The 18,848-nt window shown below is 57.8% G+C and overlaps 1 protein-coding gene across 2 annotated transcripts in view; it reads left to right on the forward strand.

Moving 5' to 3' along the window:
- Ccdc155 (coiled-coil domain containing 155) overlaps positions 1-18,401 on the forward strand; it is a 25,446-nt gene extending 7,045 nt beyond the window's left edge. For both annotated transcript variants that reach the window (XM_008845041.3, XM_029569424.1), the window contains 18 exons: positions 2,737-2,841; positions 3,183-3,369; positions 3,759-3,823; positions 4,824-4,890; positions 5,155-5,316; positions 5,714-5,831; positions 6,017-6,067; positions 11,224-11,301; positions 11,505-11,561; positions 11,798-11,857; positions 12,554-12,618; positions 12,929-13,016; positions 13,476-13,574; positions 15,400-15,446; positions 16,818-16,875; positions 17,767-17,831; positions 17,927-18,043; positions 18,120-18,401. In XM_008845041.3, coding sequence (XP_008843263.1) covers positions 2,737-2,841; positions 3,183-3,369; positions 3,759-3,823; positions 4,824-4,890; positions 5,155-5,316; positions 5,714-5,831; positions 6,017-6,067; positions 11,224-11,301; positions 11,505-11,561; positions 11,798-11,857; positions 12,554-12,618; positions 12,929-13,016; positions 13,476-13,574; positions 15,400-15,446; positions 16,818-16,875; positions 17,767-17,831; positions 17,927-18,043; positions 18,120-18,264 — 1,634 coding nt within the window. In that variant the 3' untranslated portion in view covers positions 18,265-18,401. The remainder of the gene's footprint in view (positions 1-2,736; positions 2,842-3,182; positions 3,370-3,758; positions 3,824-4,823; positions 4,891-5,154; positions 5,317-5,713; positions 5,832-6,016; positions 6,068-11,223; positions 11,302-11,504; positions 11,562-11,797; positions 11,858-12,553; positions 12,619-12,928; positions 13,017-13,475; positions 13,575-15,399; positions 15,447-16,817; positions 16,876-17,766; positions 17,832-17,926; positions 18,044-18,119) is intronic.
- The last annotated feature ends 447 nt before the right edge of the window (positions 18,402-18,848 follow it).

The following is an 18,848-nucleotide window of genomic DNA, read 5'->3' on the forward strand; positions in this document are numbered from 1 at the left end:
CTCTGTCTCTCCTGTGGGCTCCGAGGGGTCTGTTTCACTCACTCTGACATTCCACACCCCTAAAGGACACTGGCACACAAATGTCATTCCAGCAACTGAAGAGAAAATTTACTTACTGTTTTTGTTTCTCATCTGGGAGTGATTTTTTTTTTCTTACAATGCAGATGGAACCCCCCAGGGCTTTGTGCTAGGCAGGGTCTCAATACATAGCCCAGACTGGCCTTAAACTCATCCTACCTCAGCCTCTCAAGACTGGGATTACAGGTATGCTCCACCATGCCCAGCTCACACATGTAACTTTCAATTATTGAAAATTTTTTATTAATTTATTTTACATGTATAAGCATATTGCCTGCATGTGTGTATGTGCACCTGTGTCATACAGTGCCCATGGAGGCCAGAATAGAATGGGAATCGAACCTGGGTCCTCTCCAAGAACAGCCAGTGCTCTAACCGCTGAGCCATCTCTCCAGCCTCACTTTTAGTTGTTTAAAAAAGAAGAGCTGGAATGGTGGTTCACACCTGTAATCCTGGAGCTTAGGAGGCCAAGGCAAGAGGGTGGAAATTTGAAGGCTACAGAGTGAGACCCTGTATCAAAACTAACAAATCATGCTGGGCGTGGTGGCGCACACCTTTAATCCCAGTGCTTGGGAGGCAGAGGTAGGTGGAGCTCTGAGTTCAAGGCTAGCCTGATCTACATAGTGAGTACCAGGACAGCTGGGGCTACAGGGAGACCCCATGTCAAAAAGATAAAACAAAACAAAACCAAAAAAAACCTAACAAAAACAGTTGAAGCAGATGCTGTTAACTGATTGTATTTAATTTTGAACACCACAGTCTAGCATGTTTGCATGTAACAGCAAAAACGCACACAGATGTTCTTGTGCTTTCAAGTGATATCTCCGGTCTCATGTGCACGTCACACCTTCAGAGAACCCTGTTTGCACCCAGTCCTGCTCATGTGTGTGAGAGCCATGTGCAGGAAGCCTGGTGGTGCTGCCCCAGAGCATGCCTACTGCACTGCAGGTCAGAGACTGTCACTGATGGACGTAGACATCCATCTCCCCTGTGGCCAGCTGTCTCCGTGCCCCTCACTCCTGTTTTCTGTCTCTGTTCCTGTCCCATCTTAGGGACTGTTCCCCAAGCTTCTCTCCTTCTTCCACCACCCCCGCTTTCTCCATCTCCATCTCACAGGGATGGGAATATGCTCTGAACCACTGCTAGGAAGAAGTTAGGGAAGGAGAAGCTCCTGCCACAGGACAGAGTGGTCATTGGGAGAGCCTGTCTTCCCAGACTCCCAGGTGTCTGAAGACCAGCGTGAGGCCTGCACCCTGTCCTCAGGAGGCTCTCAAGATGGGAGAGTCACAGTAGACACCATTGTGTGGGGAGCAGAGGGCTGCTGGCTAGGGGATGATGGCCATCTCATTCATCCTTGCCTGCACCAGCAGAGGGCGTGCAGCCACCAGGAACTACGTCAAGGGCAGGGCCAACACTGGCGACTTGGAGGAGAGAGGACACATGCAGGAGATGGAGACCTAGAAAGCCTGGCAGAGGCAGGGTTAGCAGAGGAGGAGAGAAGGTGCAGGAGCAGTCAGTCACTGGGGGGGGAGAGGGCACAGAGGCAGAGACGGGAGGAACAGGAGACAGGCTGGACTTGGGAGAGACTGGAAGAGAGGTCCAGAGAGGAGAGGAGGCAGGAAGCAAAGGAGGGAGGAGAGACCCCAGGAAGGGACTGTGGGCCAGTGTCCTCACTCGACTGCAGAGTCCTCATTTGTAACACAGGAGGACGGAGAGAAACAGACCTGCTGAAGCCGCCTCCCCTAGCTAATTTGGTCCCCAGCGTTCATCTAAGGGAACACAGGAGGCCAAGCCAAGGGAGCCAGGAGAGTCTTGGAAGGGTTACCGGGTGAGGGTTTAGCAGGTGAGAAAGAGGACTCTGGATGTGGCTTGGGTAGCACTTACTAGGTGCATCTGCTGCATGCAGGCAGCATGGGTATAGCCAGAGGCCAAGAGACCCTGGGAGATAGACAAACAGGCACACACACACACACACACACGCACGCACACACGCACACTCACGTTCTTCACATATACAGAGCTACTCTCCCACTGCTGGCGAATTGATTGATCCATCCCACATTTTGCTGGCACAAAGACAAATTCCACAGCCATGCTGCAGTGCTGCCGGCCCAGGGGAGTTGAGAGGTGGCCCAGCTCCTCACCAGTCCCCTGTTGCCCCCTGCCTGAATTGCCCCATCTCTCCCAACTGGCATCCTGACCCTGGCCCAGGGCTCCTCCAGCTCAGATGACACCATCCTGGAGTGTGGGGAGGAGAGACTTGGTCCCTGGGGCAGCTGGAAGAGCAGAGTTGCTGTGAGCAGGATCGATGCAGACTGCCCCTGCCGTATTGGATTGTTCCTGGCTCCTGGGCCTTTCATTCTGGCTTCTCCCAGAATCTTCTTCCTTGCTTTCCCTATGCCTGGTCTCTGCCCCCAGCCTGAAGGCTGGAGAAGGGCAGAGGTGAGGGGCATCTTAGAGCTTTCTGTTGGCCCCCAGCCAACTGGACACATACTGAGAGATGGGACCCACATTAGGGCAGTGACCCAAAGACCTCATGTGGTCATCCTGCAGGAAGCTTCCCGCTGTCCCTCACCCATCCCAGCCCCAGTAGCTCCAAAAGGATTCTCTGCCCTCAGCAGAGCCCAGTGTCCCCCTCACAGGCCTCCTTGTCCACAGTGTACCTTTGGGAGCAGCCTGAGGAGGAAGGCACAAGGCCACTGCTCAGCCTGGAGGAGCAGATCCTCAACTCCACCTTTGAAGCCTGTGACCCCCACAGGACAGGTAGGCCCCTTAGGAGCCCGTAGGAGCATAAGGGATGACATGGGTAGGGGACAGAGGCATTCTGGGATGGGAGAATGGGGTCTGTGCTGTGCTTGGGGGCCTGGGAGGGAGGGAAGCAGCCTCTGGCCTGTACAGCAGTGGATTCCGCCCCACCTCACCCTTTTGGTCCACTCTGAGATGGGCTAGAAAATTTGACTCAGAGGAGGGATTGCCCCAGGGGCCTCTGCACACTGTGGAGCAGGGGTGCCACCAACTCACCTCACTAGTGAGACACCTGTCCCCAAGCCACAGCCTCCCTGCTGGTCATTGCCCACTCCAGTCCTCACAGTGCTCTGTCCCAGGTACTGTGGCTGTGGCCCACCTGCTGGCCTACCTGGAAGCCGTGACAGGCCAAGGCCCCCAGGACACACGCCTCCAAACACTGGCCCGAAGATTGGACCCATACGGGCAGGGCCCAGGGGCCACTGTGGACTTGGACACCTTCCTGGTGGTCATGCGGGACTGGATTGTTGCCTGTCAGCTGCCTGGGTGAGTCCCTGCATCTCCAGCCTCCTCCATAGAAAGTCCTTCCTAAAGTCTAACCTCACATCTAACCTCCCACCTGCTCACTACAGCAGCACCTGCTAGGCCCAGGGACCCATGTGCTTGGCAAGGGGTTGAGGAATGAAGAGATGCAGGAGAGAGGACCAAGTGCTGTGGATGATGGCACGGGGGTGTGGGAGGCAGATATGGAAGGGGCTAGCGATGGGAAGGGCCTCCCTGCCCTGCCATCAAGCCAGGGACTGGCCATCTGGCCTCACCTTGCTCCCACAGGGCCACTCTCGCCTACCTGCCCTCCCCTGTGCCACGCAGGCCTTGCAGGGACAGGTCAGTCATGGAGTGGCTGCCCGGCCCTGAGCCTCATGCCTTTGATGCAGGGGATTAGAGCGGGTGGAGGAGACCGCCTTCGAGGGAGCCCTGGCCTCCCCGCACCTGCCATCTGGTAAGACTGCTATTTATAGAAGAGGTGGGTGGCTAGGGTCAACTGGGGGAGGCTTTCTCATCTTCCCACTCCACACAGCGAGGGCTGCGGGCTTTTCCTCCAGCCTGGAACTGTGGGTGGCAGCTGGGTGCCTCTGGATAGTCCCTCATCCTTCCCGGACTTTGGGGTCAGGTTTTCCATCCCCTCCTCCTAGCTCCAGCCCTGGTGTAGAGGGTGAGGAGGCTGCAGCCTACTTGAGCTCCTGCCAGAGAAGCCTTGCTAGTCCCGGACTGGGAAAAGGCCTGCCTTCAAGGGGTCCTTGGGGCATTCAGCCTGCACACTCTCACGCCCATCATGCTAGGCACAGGGCAGCCGTGCCCTGCCAGGCTCCTACTCCAGCGCTGCCCATCCTTGTGCCTCGCACCTGCTCACTTTCCCCAGAGAGCTGGCACGTGTCGTTACCCCAGTTCTGTGCTGGGGTGCTGGGTACTCAGGGCCTCACCCTTCCAAGGTGCACTACTAGAAAGTAGAACCCAAACCCAAACTACAGCTTTCTTGGCATTCTTTTGAAACTCAAGCCTTCATCCATCTTGGGGCCTGGGGAGGGTTGTGAGTGATGAAGGGGTCGCCAGCTCTGGGTCAAGTGGGGAAGGACAGGGGAGAGACAGGAGGCTGAGGCGGAAGGGAGGTGGAGGAGGGCCCAGGAGACAGCAAGGCAGTGTGCGGACATGGATGCGGCAGAGAGTCATAGTCATGGCTGACCTCTGACAGATGACAGACTGCTAGTGACATGGCAGCCCTGAGGCTATGGGATGACAGGGAACAGGAGAGGAAAGGGCTTGGGAAGTGGAAGTGCTGCTTGTGACTGATCTGGGGACCAGCCTGAGCTCCAGGTGGAGATGAACAAGCTGCCCATGATGAGTCCCAGCAGCCTGGGAACCGAAGAGCTGCCTGGTGAAGAAGAGGAAGGCCAATGTTTGACGTCACCAGGGAGTTCAGCCCCTTGTCCATCTCCCTCCAGCGTGCCCAGAAGCTGAAGAGCCGGCGAACCTGGAGAGCTTTGGAGGCGAAGACCCCAGGCCTGAGGGGTGCCTGTTCTCCCCACCCTGATCATACCGTTTCTCCAGCCTACTTGGGGTCTAGGGAGGGCCTGGAGTTGTTCGGGAGGTGGGCGAGGGTGAGGGTGAGGGCAACTGAGGACAAGAGTGAAGGTTGGCCTGGCTAATGGCTCTTGTAAACAGGCGCAGCCTCACTCATGTTGGTCAGCAGGGATCCCTGAGCCTGGCCACCAGCACCTGCACAGCCCCAACAAAGCAGGGGCCCTGTCGGTGACCAGCCCTTGCCGCCCCCAGGCCTGCCACAGCTGAGCTGCTCAGCAGCCTGGAGGACCTGGAGCTCAGCAACCGGCGCCTGGCCGGGGAGAACGCCAAGCTGCAGCGCAGTGTGGAGACAGCCGAGGAGAGCTCTGCACGCCTTGGGGAGGAGATCGCAGCCCTGCGCAAGCAGCTTCGAGGGTGGGTGCCTAGGCCTCCCTCGCTGACCGCACCCAGCGCCACCAGGGACCCAAGGCCTTGCTGTACTGGCAGGCACACCACTGCCTGGGTCTTGTCTCCTGGCCTTTCGGGTTGCTGGCTCTGTCCTCTGCCCTCTCTGACTCTAATGGGCCTTGTTCTTGCTTTGCTGTGTGGCCCTGTATATGACCTGGGCCCTGTGTGTGTGTCATGACTGTCCCCCAGTTCCGACCCTGCCCAGGCCTCCAGTCCCCTTCCTCGGGTCACAAGTGAACCCAGTCTCTACTCTGGGCCGCCCTGCCCTTTTACTTCTGTCCTGCCCCCTTGACCTGCTTTGTCTTTGACACCAGTCTCCTATCATCCTCTGAGCCTTTTCTCCTATGCCTTTGCCACCCCTCAGCACCCAGCAGGCCCTGCAGGTGGCCAAGGCCATGGATGAGGAACTAGAGGACCTGAAGACTCTGGCAAAGAGCCTGGAAGAACAGAACCGCAGTCTACTGGCTCAGGCCCGGCAAACGGTGGGTGCTGGGGGGGTGGCAGAGGTCGCCTGGCTTCCATGGCCTGCTGCCCCCATGACAAGGGGCTGGTAGCAGCCCTCCGGAGTCCTGCCCTTTAGTGACCCCGCCCCGACTGCATTCCTGGATCGGGGAAGAGTGACAGGCAGGAGCTGGAACCGATGCCCTGTCCTCTCGGGGTGGACTAGGAGAAGGAACAGCAGCACCTGGTGGCTGAGGTGGAGACGCTGCAGGAGGAGGTGAGCTGAGGCCCTCCCACCCCCCAGGGTTCCTGGCCCTGCCCTGCAGCCCAAGTCCCTGTGCCTATAACCCAGAAGCTTCAGCCTGCAGGGGACCCCAGTATCCCACAGGGCATGACTGTCCCTGGGTTAACCTGGGCAGTTTTCCCAGTCTGTGCCTCCGTGCCTCCTCAGTCCTGCCACCTCCATGACAAGGGGCTGGTAGCAGCCCTCCCGAACCCTGCCCTTTAGTGACCCCGGCCCCGACTGCATTCCTGGGTCCGGGAGAGCAAACCAGTGGCCTGCCTTGTGGGGCTCTGTGAGTTTTAAACCAGAAGACGCTTGGAAAGCCCGGGACCGGAGGTAGGACATTCCGGGTGTGCACACTAAAACTAGCAAACCAGCATAACATCTCAGCCCACGCCAGCCATCCTGGTACTTGGGAGGCTAAAGCAGTGAGCATACAGCTAAGCTGGGCTCTAGAGCAAGGCTGTCCCAAGAAGCAGAACTGAGTGAGCTCCAGCATTCTCCATGTGAGCGTGCTGAGCACAGCCTCGGGTTTGATCTCTAGCATTGTAGACAAAGCTGAAAAACCTTTTTAAACAATTTTTTTCCTTTTTTTTTTCAGACAGGTTCTCCCTGTAGCCCCACCTGGCTTGGATCTGGCTAAATAGACCAGGTCTCCATCTCACAGAGATCTGCCTGCCTCTACCTATATTTAAAAAAATTGTTTAAGCCGGGTATGGTGGCACATGCCTTTAATCCCAGCACTCAGGAGGCAGAGGCAAGTGGATCTCTGAGTTCAGGGCCAGCCTTGTCTACATAGTGAGTTCCAGGCCAACTGGGGCTACAGGGAGACCCTGTCTCAAAAAGACCAAAAAAAAAAAATGTTTAAGCCAGATGCAGTGGTGCATGCCTTTAATCCAACTGCTCAGAAAGCAGAGGCAGGTGGATCTCTGTGAGACTGAGACCGGCCTGGTCTATTTAACCAGTTCTAGGCCAAGTGGGGCTATAGGGAGACCCTGTCACACACACACAAAATAATTAAACATGGGCTTTGATGTCACAGCACACGTGTGACAGACCACCAAGTGTGTGACTTCTCTTTTTTAGAAACATTTTTAATTTTTATGTATATGACAGTTTGCTTGCATGTAATGTTGCATGTGTGCATGTGCAGTGCCTGCAGAGGCCAGAAAAGGAGCTGGAGCTACAGGTGGTTGTTAGCTACCATGTAGGTGCTGGGACCCCAGGTCCTCGGCAAGGGCAGCCAGTGCTCTGAACCGCTGAGCCCCGCTCCAGCCCCAGATGTCTCCGTGCCGAGTGGTAGCCTTTGCTTATGCCTTTTCCATTTTGGTGGTGTGGGGTGCAGCCTAAAGCTTGGCCTGCTGGGAAAGTGTTCCATCAAGACCTTGCTTTTCTTCAGGAGCCCCAGGACTGCCTGAGCTGTGGGTTTGTGGCGAGGGTGAAGTGATACCATTCAGCCCAGGTGGCCCAATGCTGGGAACTTCCACCTCAGGCTGTTTAAGCTCCCTTTGCCCTCTGGGTCTCCTGGGTAACAATGGACCGCATCAGACGTGGAATCCTGTCCCCACTGGCCCTCCCCAAGGTTGAACAGCTCAGTGGCAGGAGATCTGGCCAGTAGAGGTCCTGGGCCCAGGCAACATCAGTCCTCCCATGTCACCTGTCCTCTGCTGTCCCCACGATGGACAGTCTGCTCCATCTGCTCCTTGGCCATCCATGGGGAGGCCCAGATTGCCTTCAGCTTTGGGCTGGGCCCTTGCTGCCCATCCTGGTGGCCCCCTCCCTGCCTCGGCTGTGGCGCTCAGCTTCTAAGAGCTGCACAGAGGTCTTGTCTGCTTTCCTGGCTGCGCCTGCTTGGCTGCCTCTGTTTGCACACAGCCGTTTAGCCTGATGGTGCTGCCCTACAAAAGTTCTGGGTGAGCTGGGAGGGATGTTCACCAGAATCCCAGGTGCCCTGTGGTTCCAAGGTCTCCCCATCTGTCCCCCAGGACCCTGCCAGCTAAGGTTCAGGGCCTCTGGGTCATTCTCTGACTCTTTGGCCCTAGCTCACGGCTCTCTGTCGTGGCACCAAACTCATTTCCTGAGCCCCAGCCCTGTGTCTACACTGACTTTTCACTGAATCCTAGTTCTCCACTGTTCTGTGAGAGCACCTGTTAAGGAGACGTTGGCAGGCCCCTCCTCACAACTCACAGGCATCCAGTCAGGATGGCCGCCCTGCTCCCTGACTGGCAGCTGGAACATACCAGCGGCAAGGGTGGGTACTCATGGCTAGTTCTGGCAGAGCTGGTCCTTGGTCTCTGGGTTGTTCAGTGGCTCAGTGACTTTTTTTTTCCCCCTTGGGGGAAGTTTTTGAGGATGGAATCCCAACCCTTTGCATATGCTAGGCAAGCAGTGCCAAGCCACGCCCCCATCCTGGGTTTTTGGAGACAGGGTCTCACTATGTAGCCCAGGCTGGCCTTGAACTCCTGGGGATCCTCCTGTCTCAGCTCACCAAGTGCTGGGATTGTAGGCAAGCTCCTCCCTGGCCCCTCACTAGCTTTTTTCCTGTGACCTCAGTCACAGATGGCTCAAGATAGGTAGGGAGGTGCCAGCACACATGCCCCTTCCCCATCAAGCTCTCCTAGTCAGGAGGCCAGGTTTTCTCAGAAGCCCTCTGAGAACCCCCCTCTGTCCTATAACAGGCCTGGAGAGGGTCCCCCAACACCTCCATCTGTAAGGAAGTTTTGGCAGCCAGGTTTCCTTGTCCTGACCATGGCTGGGCAGGGACACCTCCCTCAGACAGCAGGAATGGACCCTGAGAATGGCCACGGGCACCCCTGCTTCCCACCGGGGTATCCCCACCTCCTGCCCAAGCCCAGGACCCTACAGCGGGACTTCCCAGGCTTCATGGCTGGAGCCCCTCTCGGCTCCCTGTGTCCTGCCACAGCTGCCCACAGATGTAGAAGCTGAGATCTCGGGTTCCAGCAGGGCCTTCTGCAGTAAGGAGACACTCAGCCTGCAAAGGTCTGGCCCCTGGCCCAGCCCCAAGGACAGGAGGTTGTGAGGCGCTCAGCTGGCCTGTGGGTCCCAGCAGGTGGATAGGTGCTGACACAGCACTGTGACCACCCTTCCTCTGCCCTTCACCCCGCAGCCCAGGCCGGGCAGCCACTGCCAAGACAAGTGTGCTGAGAAGCACCTGGAGCAGCAGGGCTACCTGGAGGAGGGGCTTCGGGAAGAGCTGCCTCCTGCCTCCCAGGGCTCAGGCTTTGGAGGGAGGGGGGTATGGAAACCTGAGCTTTGAACTGGTTTGTTCTTTTCATTTTGGGTTTTGAGGCAGGGTTTTGCTATGTAGCCCAGGCTGGCCTGGTACTCAAAGCAGTCTTCCTGCCTCAGGCTCTTGTAGTGCTGTGATGACAGGCAGGCTCCACCACACACAGCTTGGGGCCATAGTCTTCTTAGGTCCCATTGGGCCACTGGTGTGGCTGCCCTTCTCCCAGCCTCCCTGTGTACCCCTGGAAGGCTCAGTGGGAGTGCCACTTCCTCACCAAGCCCCTGCAGCAACTCAGGCTTAGCACTACCTGCTCCTTCATGGTCTCCATTTCTGGCCCCTGAGCACCTCATGACCAAGGCATCACTGCTTCCCACAGTCCCTCTTCTCACCCAGGTGGGGTTGTGTCTGGCCCCCAGGAGAGGCCAGACACACATCACACAGATGAGGGGTGACCTTGCCAAGTCACTTGGCCTCTACTCAGTTTTCCCTGTACAGCTGTTAATGGTGAGACACCGAAGGCGTTCCTAGGCAGTACAGTGTGATGCAGACCACACCACCCCTGAAGCTATTTTACCGGAACACTGAATGAGAGACTGGCCAAGGCCCTGGGCCTACACTCCTGATTATAGGAAGGGAGGAAGGCAGAGATTACCATCACCTCAAGGATGCAGGTCCAGGGCAGTGACTCTTGCTCGGCGTCCAGTACAGACACAAGATCTAAAGAGTACTGGGAGGGGGAAGTTAGTGAGATGGGAAGATGTGGCCTTTCCCAGCATGGCAGTGGCAAGCTTGTTTTCCAAAGACTTTTGCAGGCCAAGCAGAGCCTCCATATGCTGACGAGTGGATGACGAGAAGGGCTGTGGTTCATTGCTGACTCTGGAATTGTGGTTTTTCTAAAGGAAATAAGTCTTCATGGGTAGATAAATGCTGGAATTACTCCAAGGGAAATAATGACCCCTGAGATTTGCCCTAAAAGAGCCCAGTTAGACAAGAAAGCAAAAGACGTGGAGAAAAGAAACAAAAATGTAGTAATTAGGCTAGGTGTTCTGGCACATACCTTTAATCCCAGCACTCAGGAGGCAGAGGCCAGGCAGAGATCAAGGCCAGCCTGGTCTACATAGCAGCTGAGGCTACAGGGAGACCCTGTCTCAAACAGCAACAAAGACAGATGATGATGGTGATGATGATGGTGGTGATGATTAGAGGCTTAGCAATGTTATACATGAAGACTAGCCAAGGTGGCCCATACCTGCTGAGACAGGAGTTCAGGACCAGCCCAAGACACATGTTGAGGCCCTGTGTGCATGTGTATCTGTGTGTGTGTATCTGTCTGTCTGTATATCTTTCTGTATGTGTGTGTATATATCTATGTGTATGTCTGCATGTTTGTGTGTATGGGTACTGGGTTTGTTACATTGTTCTTTTTACTTTTGTGTGTTAGGAAACATATACTACCATCTCTTTGAATATCCATATAACTGTATCTCTGACACTGATACACTGGTACACACCAGGCACTGCTGACCCTGCTCTGAATGATAGCATTCTCTGGTGTGTGTTATCATGAATACAAAGGGAGAGAACTGTGTGACCTGGGGCAAGTTACTCAACCCCTCTGTGCCTGAGTTGCCTTTATCTTTGAAAATGGGAAAAGAAATGAATTCCTATATGCAAAGTACGTAGAAGTCATTCACTCATTCAGCCCTCATCAGGAGCACATGAAGTCCAGCTTTGGCACCCTTGTCAGTGGGGAAGCCAGCCATGGGGGAACTGGTGAGGCCACAGCAAGGTGGTGGGATGGAAGGGGTGTCCTGGGTCAGCTGGCCTCCCAGGAGCAAACATCAGCTGCCAGCACTGGGGCTGGTGACTGGACCCTGACCACGACCTGGGCTGTTCCTTCCAGAATGGGAAGCTGCTAGCCGAGCGGGATGGAGTGAAGAGGCGGAGTGAGGAGCTGGCCACGGAGAAGGACGCTCTGAAGGTGTGGCCCTTCCCAGCAGGCTCCACCTGTCCAGGGCCTCGTGGAGGCTCCCACCCGGCAGCTCACCTGGAGTCTCCTTCAGAGCAGCTGATATTTGGGGGTGCCACTGTAGGCTGAGGGGAGGCCAGGTGGGGACAGCAGGGACGTGGGGGCCAGTAGGAGGGTGAGGAGGGGCAGGTGAAGAGATAGGCTTTCCTTGGCAGCGGCAGCTCTGTGAGTGCGAACGCCTCGTTTGCCAGCACGAAGCAGTCCTCTCCGAGGTGAGGAATAGTGGTCCAGCCCCCACCACACCTTATGAATACACCCCCTAGCCTCTGCGCTGTGGCAGGAGCCCACCCAACTTTGGGCCCTGGCCCAACAAGCCCAAGAGTTTCTCCCAGGTCACAGTGTGGCCCTCAGGGTCTGGAAGCCCCTCTGCTCCCAGCTCTCCCCTCTCCCAGCAGCCTCATGTCTTGGGGGACTGGGCCCTGGCTCAGGTAGCTTTCCGTTTTCCCAGCGCACCCGCCATGCAGAGAATCTGGCCCAGACCCTGGAGGAATACAGGAGCACCACCCAGGTACGAGAGGGCAGCAGTGCAGGTGTGCCTCTTCTGTCGGCCCAGCTCTTTAAAAGATTTTGTTTTTAATTGTGTGTGTGTGTGTGTGTGTGTGTGTGTGTGTGTGTGTGTGTGTGTGTAAGTTTGTGCATATATGAGTGCAGTTGCCCATGGAGGCCAGAAGAGGACACAGGATCCCCTGGAGCTGCCTGATGTGGGTGCTGGGAGCTGAGCTTGGGTCCCCTGCAAGAGCAGCGTGTTCTCTTAACCACTGAGCCATCTCTCCAGCCTGGTCTGTCCATTTCTACCAGGTCTTTGCACCTGATGCTTCCCTTCCCGCTGGCCACTGTGTCTCCTGTCCACACTTCTGCCTTTTTACTCGGCCCCTTCCTTCCTCACTCTCTCTTGCATCTGTTTCATTTTCTGCGGTGTCTTCCCACAGCACCCCATCGCTGTCTCTGCTGGGTTCCGGGTGGCCTCACGTGGCCTCTGAGCCGAGTCTGTCTCCCTGGTTGACTGCAGGCTCTGTTCTTTGTGTGTCCCCACCTAGGAGATGTGACCACCCAGTCTGCTCTGCCTTCTGTGCTGCCCCTGTGCCCTGGTCCCTCCAGACTCAGGGTTCTGTCACTTCCCCTGCTTCCTTGGCACCGCTGTCTAGGAAGAGGAGCCCAAGGTGTCTGTGGCCCCACCCGGGCCCATGCTCTGCCTCCCTTGCAGGAACTAAGGCGAGAAATCTTGAACCTGGAGGAGCAGCTGAGTCAGAGCCAGGAGAGTCAGGATGAGTGAGTGGACAGTAGAGAGGGAGGGGGGACCAGTGAGGGGGCGAGTGGACAGTAGAGAGGGAGGGGGGACCAGTGAGGGGGTGAGTGGAGAGAAGGGAGGGAAGGGGGACCAGTGAGGGGGTGAGTGGGTGGACAGAAGGGAGGGAAGGGGGACTGGTGAGCAAGTGATGGGGCAGAAGGGTGAGGGATTAAGTCAGTGGACACTTGGGTATAGGAGGGGCAGGAGGGAGCCTGACCAAGCAAGTGGAGGCCATGGGGCAGGGGCAAGGGCTGTGTGGCAGGCCTGCAGCAGCCTCCCCTTTTTGGCCAGGCTGCTGGAAGGGGTAGAGGCAGGAAGAGCAGGCTGGACTGTGGCACTGCCCCCATCACTGGGCTTGGAGATCCAGGCCATCCGGCAGGTAGGCCCCACCTCTGGAATGTTCTGGAGGCTAGCAAGGTAGAAATTCAATGTCTGCCTGTGCCGACCTTCACTCCTGGCTCACAGCCCAGAACTATGAGTGCTTGGCCCACTTGGGGACACCAACTCACAGTGCTGCCAGAGTGGCTCTACCCAGTCCCCTCTCTCCTCCAGCTTCCCTGCCTCGGGTCCAGCCCTGCTCCCTGGTTTCCTCAGGCCCTGTGACCATCTTGTTCCCTAACATCATCTCCCTTACAGTGTGTCCCTGTACGAAGTTCTGCACCTGTTCCTGCCTCCCACAACGCATCCACCTCCCACCCACCATCCCATGCCAGCCCCGGGCCTGATGCCCCCCCAGCCTTGCTCTTGCCCTCCCCACACCCGAGCCCCCAACCTCATCCTGCCTGGCCCTCTGCCTTGTTCCTGTCCTCCCCAGCTCAGAAACAGCTTCTCTTTACAGGAGCAGGCCATGGCAGGCACTGGCCTCTCCAGTCCTCTGTGTGGACTATGGCGGTGGGAGGAGCCCGGGTTTCCCTCTGGGGATGGTGACAGGCAACAGGTAAGGGGGTCAGGGAGCAGGTTCTGAGCCACTGGAGTTCAGGGCTCCAGGAGCTCCAAGCACCTGCCTGGCCTCTCTGACCCTTGATGTCCTATTCATTGGGTTCTGGTTCTGCAGCCTCAGCAAACAACACACCTGCCCTCAAGGGACAGGCAATCTCAAGCCCCTCTGTGTGAACTGTCAGGATTCCTTCTCACAGCTGTGCCATCCAGGAAAGACATGAGCTGCCCATCCTTTCACTAGGCAGCCACTGGGCACTGTGCTTCCTGTATGAAGTGCCCTCAGTGGCTTAGCATGAGATGGGCTCCCCAAGACCCTGTCTTGGAAAAAGAAAGAAAAGGAAAGCTTAGCAAGCTCATTGTGAGATCCCCCCTTCCCCAAGGATGGAACCCAGGGTCTGTGCTGTGCCCCTCTACCACTGAGCTGCAGCCCAGCACACCCGTGTTGGCCTGGCACACAGCCAAGTGGCCCAGGACAGGAGAAAGCCCCAAGTAGGCTGCCACTGCAGGTGGTGGCTGGTATGGGATAGAGAGGAGTGTGGGGTGGGCATGATGGACCATACATAACAAGGCCTTCCAGGAGTTGGAAACTGAGATGCCTGTGGACAGAAAACCACACAAGGGGCTTAGGACTAGAGTAACTGGGATGAAGAAATGACTAGGGGCAAGACAGGGCCAATCAAGGGGACCCCTGCATGCCCCGGGCTGTTAGCCAGGAGCTATGGCAGGGTGGACTCAGGGCTGAGAAGACCCCTGTGGACTGGAGCCGGGAGGGACCAGCTGCGGAGAACGGGGAGGGGCAGAGCATGGGGATGGAGGAGAGCTCAGAGCCTGGGTGCTGGGTCTGGGGAGGGGCAGGAGGGCAGTGTAGGGAGGGGGTGGAGGGAGGGCAAGCTTATCTGGTCCCTGGGAGGTGACATCCTGAGACACAACTAGGGGCCACCAGAGGAAGCTGGTTGCACAGGGCCAGAGCTCAAAGCTGTATTCAAAACTTGTCAGAATGACTGTGGTGGTTCACACCCCTAATTCTAGTACTGGGGGGTGGGGACTGAGGCAAAAGATTGCATGAGTTTGAGACCAGCCTGGTCTACAGAGTTAGAGTCTGTCTCTCAAAAAAAAAAAAAAAATGTTGAGCATGGTGGCACACCCCTGAAATCCCAGAATCCCAGCTCTTGGGGGCAGGAAGATCCAGAGCTCAAGGCCTCCTTAGCTACATAGTGAGTTTGAGACCAGCCTGGGCTGCATGAGACTCTCTTAAAAAAGCAGCAACAAACCGGGCGTGGTGGCGCATGCCTGTAGTCCCAGTACTTGGGAGACAGAGGCAGGCAGATCTCTGTGAGTTCAAGGCCAGCCTGGTCTACATAGTGAGTTCCAGGACAGCTGGGGCTACAGGGAGACCCTGCTTCAAAAAGACAAGAAAACAAAAAAAAAAAACAGCAACAAAAAGAAAAGTGTCAGGTTGGTTGAGTTGGTAGCTAAGGACACAGGCATAAATCAGACATGAACCCAGGCCCTGCAGAGGAGCAGGGACCAGCCAGAGCCCCCCAAAAGGGGTGGGGAGAAAGTGCCAAGCTCCTCAAGTACAGGGAGTGGAGGGCATCCTAGGGACCTGGATCCAGGGTTTTCAGAGGGGGCTTGGCAGAGTTCCAAGCCACCAACACACGTCTGACTTCTCTGAGCTGAGAGGGAGCCCCAAAAGACCTCTTAGGAGAAGCTTGTAGCCCAGGGACCTTAGGTCAGAGGGGGCCTGGCTGGGACTGGAGCGGAAGTCTAGGAGAGGGTTCCCAGTGAGAAGATCCAAGGAGACCAAACCTTTTGTTTCACAGAGAAACTTCCAAAGAGAGCCAGAAGGAAGCCGGGCGCCATCCCCAAGGTAAGGAGCTGTCACCAATCCCACCCTCTGCCCAGATGTGGCTTCTGGGTATTACAAGACACAACTGGGACCTCCTGCAGGAGTCTCATGTTCCTCTTCCACTGCTTCACCCATGACTGCCTCAGCACCCTGGGCCTGTGGGGGGGAGGGGTCAGCCCCGCCCTGCCCTCTGCACATCTGGGTCAAGGAAGATACTGACCCTGATGGTTCCAGGAGGAGGTAGCCACCTGGCATTCAGGGGTTTCCTGAGGGGGCTGTTTGGGCAAGCCAAGGACCAGGCTATTAATTAGTACAGGTTTGCAACTGTCACCCTCCAAGGAGCCTGGGGTATAGAACCAAGGCAGATGGGGCCCTCAGAGGGCTCCCAGCCAGACCCTAGGCAGGTCCTGCCTCAAGTCCCTCAAGGGGCTAAGGCAGGCCTCTGGGTCTGAGTCTGCCCTGTGACTGATGAGGGAGTGACGGCACTGGATGTGTGGACACTGCGCCCCCGATATCCTGTGGGGGCCCTCCGCCTCCAGGCTCCCGCTGCTGCTAATGAGGCCCCTGAACAGCCTCTAATTGGACTTGTCTGGGCAGAGCTGAGATTGGGCGGGCTGGGGGCTCAGATCTGTGACCTCCCCCTACGTCATCAGGAAGGAGGAAAGAAGGGACTGACGTGCAGAGGCATGGCTGCGACCACCTCATTTCCAGGGGACATTTGACCCGAGTTGGAAGCAGGGGACGGGGTGACAAACACTGGGGCCCCGATGGGGGGGTGGGGGTCCTGACCTCCAAGAGGTCAGAGACTAAGCTGCCTGCCCCACCCCATGGGCATTCCAGAGGGTCACCAGGGTGTGCAGTGGGACTGAGCGGGAGCAGCTGTGTCTGATGCTACGGCTTGATGCCAGCTGGTCCCCAGGGAAGCCTGGGCAGGTGGCAGTGACATCAGGATGGGCAGCTTGAGCCTAGGGCCTCCAAGGCTGTGTCACTGGTGTAGGCCAAGGCTGGCACCCCCAAAGAAGTTATTTGGGTATGGGAAAGGCCAAGCAGTGGGGTTCCAGGGCTGGGAGCTCTGAGGTGGAGTCTCGGTCTCTTAAGATCCATCCTGGAAATGGTGTGGCACCCCCCCCCAAGGGAGATGGGGATTCACACCCTGAGGTGTCTGGTGTGGGGGTGAAGCATGGAGCCGTAGACCAGCTGCACAGGGGAACTGGCCCCTTCACCTTTTGGTGGTTACAGACTCCAAGATTTTTTTTTAATTCCTGAAAAGTATACCCGGGACCTCCCAGCACACCCTGAGGCCCACTGTGGGCTAAACCCACTGACAACTCCAGCAGCAGCTCTCAGTGGGCAAAGGGAGCTGGGGGTGTCCAGTGACTTTGTTGGCTGCAGGTTGCCCAGAAGAGAGGAAGAGGAGGAAGCAAAGGAGGAAGAGCAGAGCTGGGTCCTGGTAGGCAGTGCCTAAACTTCTGTCTGTCTGCAGAAGCTGAGGAGCTGCTCCCAACCCCACCCTAACCCAGGCTTCTCCACAGCAGACAGAAAAAATCATTTGTTGGGGAGATAACAAGGCCCTCACTGCAGTTAATGAGGGCAGGGGGTGGCTGGAGGCAGTCTGCAGGCCAGGGTGTTCCCAGGGGACCACACACACACACACACACACACACACACACACACACACACTGCAGCTGCCACACCAGCCACACCAAGCCTCTTGGACATGGCTGCACCCTGGATTGTAGCATGCATTCCCACATGCTCCCACTCACCAGGGAACTGGTAGCCTCCATGGCCTGGACATATTGCTTGGCCCTGGGCTCCTCCATCTCTCTCTTCTACTCCTCCTTCCCCCACTCCTCCCTCCTCCACTCCCTCCTCTCTGTGGCAGGTCCAGATGGAGACCACACCCCAGCTCTGGGCAGGGAAGGTAAAGGAACTTGATGGGCAGTGCAGGGTCTGCTGAGGAGCGCAGGGCAGTCTTGTCAGGTCACTGCATGTGCAGCAGGTGGTCCTCCAGAGACAAGGGTGAGGGCTTGTGGGGCCGTGGGGACTTTCACCTCGGCTTTGGCACTGGTTCCGACATTGCCGGACACACTGTGCCCAGCACAGGGACAGGCGCGAGCAGATCACTGCCCTGGGGGCTGAGAAGCTTCCAGATTAGTGAGGCAGCTGGCACCGTCCTCCCTGACCATACTGCCAGGCCCCCCCTCCCCGTTCACTCGGGCCCTAGGTCAGCCCTGTGAGGTGCGGGCTGTCCTCGGCCATGATGTCAGAATCCAGGGTGCTGGCCACGCTCCCCGAGGGCAGAGCCGGAGAGCATGCGCACTGACCTCTCTCCTCCCAGGCCCAGTCCCCCAACGCTCTGGGAGACTCTCACCGTTCTCATACCCCAGCAGGCGCCCCCAACAGGTACAGGGACCACAGGAGCTGGGAGTGGATGGGGTCTGGAAGGGATGTGGGACAGACCGGAAACCCGGCGTGATGCCCTTCCCGCCCGTTTCCAGCCGCCCAGCCACAGCGGAGCTGCCGCGAGCCCTGGTGCCTATGCAGACAGATCTCGTCCCGGTCTGGAAGCCGAGTGCGCAGCGATGCCTGCGCCCCCAGCGCCCTCCGCGGCTCAGGTGCGCCCGAGGTCCCCAAGTCCTGGTGGGCGCGGACCCCCTGCGCCGCGCTCAGCCCGCCCTACATCCCCTCCAGGGTCAGCCGGCACTCACTGGTGCCCACGCCCGTGCTGTGCCTGCTGCTGCTGCTGCTGCTGCTGTCCGTCCTGCTGCTCGGCCAGTCCCCGCCCCCAACCTGGCCCCACCTGCAGCTCTGCTACCTGCAGCCCCCACCGGTGTGAGGCCCTGGACCCCGCCCCCCGCCGCACCTCCTGCCGCACCCCCACCGCGGTCCCACCTTGCCGGAGCCGGACCAGCAGCCCCATCCCCACGTGTTTGCGCGTGACTGTGACCTCTCGCGTTTCTTTAACAATAGCAAACCGCATAATGGCTTCTGCACCAGTGATTTCCTCCCCGGACACGGGCTGGATGGGTGGGGGGGCAGAGGCGGGCGGCCAGGGGAGGAGAGGGGAGGGAATCACGCTGTGTCTGGAGCGCAGCTTGAGGGGGCAGCTCAGACCCGGGGAAGCCGGCGCAACACCCGGCAAGACCACCTCGAGCCACGGTCACGCTAAAGGCCCCACACCCTCCGCACCTGCCCGGGCCTCTCCGGACCCTGCCCTACTGCACCCGGGGCTCCTTCAGCCTCTCCCGGTAGAGCCCGAGAACCCCCACCCCCGTGCTCCGAGCACCCAGAGCTGGCTGGGGCTGAGCTGGCTGCACGCAGGGATCGGGGAGTCTGGAAGAGTCCGCAGGGCAGTGGGAAGAAGCCCGGGGTGCGGGGAGCATGGGTGCGTGCACATGGCATTGTGGGGTGTCTGCGGTA

Source organism: Nannospalax galili, unplaced genomic scaffold (assembly GCF_000622305.1).
Source record: "Nannospalax galili isolate Female #2095 unplaced genomic scaffold, S.galili_v1.0 scaffold960, whole genome shotgun sequence".
NCBI classification, from domain to species: domain Eukaryota; kingdom Metazoa; phylum Chordata; class Mammalia; order Rodentia; family Spalacidae; genus Nannospalax; species Nannospalax galili.